This window comes from Perkinsus marinus, assembly GCF_000006405.1.
Source record: "Perkinsus marinus ATCC 50983 genomic scaffold scf_1104296929162, whole genome shotgun sequence".
Taxonomy (NCBI): domain Eukaryota; phylum Perkinsozoa; order Perkinsida; family Perkinsidae; genus Perkinsus; species Perkinsus marinus.
Window position 1 is genome coordinate 1 of NW_003216576.1, and position 3823 is coordinate 3823.

General features: G+C 45.3%; 2 protein-coding genes across 2 annotated transcripts; one reads left to right on the forward strand and one right to left on the reverse strand.

The window, feature by feature from the left end:
- Positions 1–128: 128 nt before the first annotated feature.
- Positions 129–1368, reverse strand: Pmar_PMAR002238 (conserved hypothetical protein; the record flags this gene model as incomplete). Its single annotated transcript, XM_002787920.1, has 3 exons — positions 129–268; positions 1018–1159; positions 1253–1368. Coding segments are annotated over 3 exons (398 nt in total), but the record flags the coding sequence as incomplete, so codon positions are not given.
- A 150-nt stretch (positions 1369–1518) lies between these two features.
- On the forward strand, positions 1519–2267 carry Pmar_PMAR002239 (60S ribosomal protein L11, putative). Its single transcript, XM_002787921.1, has 3 exons — positions 1519–1534; positions 1632–1779; positions 1829–2267. The coding sequence occupies exons 1-3, from the start codon at positions 1532–1534 to the stop codon at positions 2200–2202; spliced, it is 525 nt and encodes a 174-aa protein (XP_002787967.1). The 5' UTR covers positions 1519–1531; the 3' UTR covers positions 2203–2267.
- Positions 2268–3823: the final 1556 nt, after the last annotated feature.

Consider the following 3823-nt stretch of genomic DNA (forward strand, 5'->3'; position numbering starts at 1 on the left):
TGCCAGCCTTGAGATCTCGATGAATTTGCTGATTCGAATGGAAGTGACGAAGCGCGATGGCGGTCTCGTGGAGTATGTAAGCGATGATTCCGATGTTCTGAAGGGGATAGGATTTCGTCACGCGCCACGAAATTATTACGTTAATGCTGTGGCCAGTAGACTTCTTGTACTCTCGTATGACGTTCTGACAGGAGCCGCCGTTGATGAGAGGCATCACCAACCACATTTTGGCGTCCGGGGAAGAGAACGCCGCGTGGTAGGCGATTACCTGAATATCAGGACATTGATAGTAATGGTGGTAATAGTAGTAGTAATAGTAACGGTAATAGTAACGGTAATAGTAACGGTAATAGTAGCGGTGATAGTAGTAATAGTAACGGTAATAGTAGCGGTGATAGTAGTAATAGTAACGGTAATAGTAGCGGTGATAGTAGTAATAGTAACGGTAATAGTAGCGGTGATAGTAGTAATAGTAACGGTAATAGTAGCGGTGATAGTAGTAATAGTAACGGTAATAGTAGCGGTGATAGTAGTAATAGTAACGGTAATAGTAGCGGTGATAGTAGTAATAGTAACGGTAATAGTAGCGGTGATAGTAGTAATAGTAACGGTAATAGTAGCGGTGATAGTAGTAATAGTAACGGCAATAGTAGCGGTGATAGTAGTAATAGTAACGGTAATAGTAGCGGTGATAGTAGTAATAGTAACGGTAATAGTAGCGGTGATAGTAGTAATAGTAACGGTAATAGTAGCGGTGATAGTAGTAATAGTAACGGTAATAGTAACGGTAATAGTAGCGGTGATAGTAGTAATAGTAACGGTAATAGTAGCGGTGATAGTAGTAATAGTAACGGTAATAGTAACGGTAATAGTAGCGGTGATAGTAATGGTAATAGTAGTGGTGAGAGTAGGGGTGATAATAGTGGTGATAGTAGTAGTGATAGTAATGGTAGATTGTAGCTGTACTAATCCTAGTTATATTCTCTGTGATAGTAGTACAGTGCATAACCCTATTACATTAGGATGAGTACACATCCTCATAACTTGTAGCTCCTTACGAATATCATCAAAAGTAGTGCCATCCAAACATTCGAGATCGATCACTTTAATGGCAACATCTTCACCAGCATGATCACCCGTTGCCACACTAGCTTTATATCTGACAAACAAGGCGTATCTTAGGTTCAACCAAGCCCAACACGGGAGAGGTCCACACAAAGTAAAAGATACCCCATTGTTTATACCAACCTACACCGTAGCAAAAGCGCCATACCCTATAGGGCATTTGAGCTGATAGCCATCAGTAGTAGTCGGCCACTCAGTGGGAGGCTCTTGAGCACACTGTGACGGTGAAGTTGTCCCCGTCATAATAAGAAAGGGTATTTGGAAAAAGTTAAAAAGTGAAAATTGACATTCGTGCAACGAAAACTTCGCTCCGCTTGGAAAATCTCGCTCGCCCAGATGATCGTTTCCGCTCTGATCCGCTATTGTAAGCCCTTATCTCTCTCTCAGTCGCAGCGAGGATTGAACCATGGTAATAGGGGCGATAGAGGAGGATAGTTTATGTAACCTGCTCTCGCTGGAGTTTTTAATTGAAGGTGGGAAAGTTGCATAAACTGTTTTTCGTTCAGGCCAAGTCTGGCAAGACCAACCCCATGCGCAATTTGCGCATCGAGAAGCTTACTCTCAACATCTGCGTTGGCGAGTCCGGCGATAGGCTCACTCGTGCCACTCGTGTCCTCGAGGCCCTCACCGACCAGAAGCCCCTTACTTCAACTGGTACGACCACCCTCCGTTATCCGCGTCAATTTACCTTGTCTTTTTTCAGCTCGTTATACCATCCGCTCGTTCGGTATCCGTCGTAATGAGAAGATCTCCTGCCACGTCACCGTCCGCGGTGAGAAGGCCGCCGAGATCCTCGAGAGGGGCCTCAAGGTTAAGGAGTATGAGCTCCGTGATCAGAACTTCTCTGAGACTGGCAACTTCGGTTTCGGCATCAGCGAGCATATTGATCTTGGTATGAAGTACGATCCTTCTACTGGTATCTACGGTATGGATTTCTACGTCCACATGGGCCGCCCTGGTCGTCGTGTTGGTGAGCGCAAGAGAAAGTCTGCTCACGTTGGTCGCCATCATCGTGTTTCTGCCGAAGAGACCAAGGAGTGGTTCAAGACAAAGTATGACGGTATCATCCTCAACTAAGCAGTGCCGACTCTTGTGAAGATGTTGACGGAATTTGGCTTTCGGACCATTTCAGCTGCGAGGGGAGATTATTTCGTTGTTGAGTTTGCAGTAGTACATAAATAACTATGATATTGGAAGTGTATGGTCTTCTTATTCGGTAGGGTATTTCGCTGAGGAAAGCTGCAGATTGCCCGTGTTGACGAAATCGGTGTATATGTGAGTTTTAGCACAAACGTGATTCGATCTGTTCTTTTTGCCAATTGCCGAGGTAGCCTTACAAGGCTTTATCACGGTAGCGTCGTGCTGTATTCGGTTTCGGGAGAGTTAAATGACTTGCCATAGTTTTATGCGCGTTTCAGTAGGTTACATAACTGCATTTTCATTCACTTGACGAAGATCACCACTGCTTATTCGTTTTCGGTGATGAACAACAGGTCGAGCACGAGTGTATTTCTTGGTCCGTTTCTATTATAAGCTTATCTAGGGTGAAAATTCGGTTAATCTCATTTCCAAGTATTGACTATTGAAGGGGCCAGAAATTTGATGGATTGATTTTCGCAACCATATGTGTTTGGCTAGGTTGAACAAGCATCGGATGATAGTCTTATCGAACTGCGTGATCGGTGTTGGACTTTGACGTCACACAGTTGAAACCGGAGTTGAATTTGAGGTCAAGTAACGATGGTGACTGGTCACAGTGGTTCAGAGAGTGAGATGTATATATACATGCAACTGAATAGGCGAACGACATCTCCGCGCGTTCCTGTGGAATGCATTCTTGAAATGGAGGGATCGCAAATTGTATGATAATCGATATGGAAGTGTTGTGGGTGTAACATGAATGAGCCAAGAAAATAGTATAGCGATCCATGCTGTGCGCCACCGGAGTGGTTTACTCAACTAATCAGACGGAACCTAACCTGAAGTCCAGGAAATGAAGGTCGATGGAAATAAGGGCCGCCCGGCGTTTGCCGGGCGGCCAATCGAAACGATAATCAGGCAAACAATCTCTACCCACTTCTCAGATGCTCATCTGCTGAGGTGCCTGGGAAAGAGGATGATAGATCAAAGGATGAGTCGCCCCTCAAGGTAGTGACCTGCATTTTCGCCTGATGGTTGGCATAAATATACTATATGTAAATTATATAATCCTTTCAGGATAGCGATACCAATAAGGCGGCTGACGATAATTCAGGTCGCTTTCCTCATCGTCTTTTGAATAATTATGGGTGGCTCCGCTATGATGCACTCACTGCTACGGCATATTGTGTGGCATGCCGCAAATATGGCCCTGCCAACTCCTTGGGCCGTGGAGTAACAAACTTCCGTCGTGTGACTGGCCAGCATGGAACGTTTGCCGCACACGATAAGTCTCGTGAGCACGGCAGTGCAATGCTACGCTTGTCGACAGAGTCTGGCAGAGGTAGCGTGCTTAAACAGCTGGTTTCTACCGCCGCTGATGAGTGCAAGCGAGGCAGAAGAGCTTTGTTGTGTATTATCGACATAGTTCGCTCAGCACTACGGCAAAATTTACCGTTGCGGGGGCACAGCCATGCTGATAGTAATTGTAATCAGTTGATCCAACTATTGAGGAGGCACAACAGCGACCTCCAATGGTGGCTGAGCAGATCAAGCAAAG

What these genes read in the sequence shown, in the direction of transcription:
- Pmar_PMAR002239 (XM_002787921.1), top strand. An exon ending in GAAGCCCCTTACTTCAACTG is followed by an intron (nt 1,780 to 1,828) that starts GTACGACCACCC and finishes GTCTTTTTTCAG; the next exon opens with CTCGTTATACCATCCGCTCG.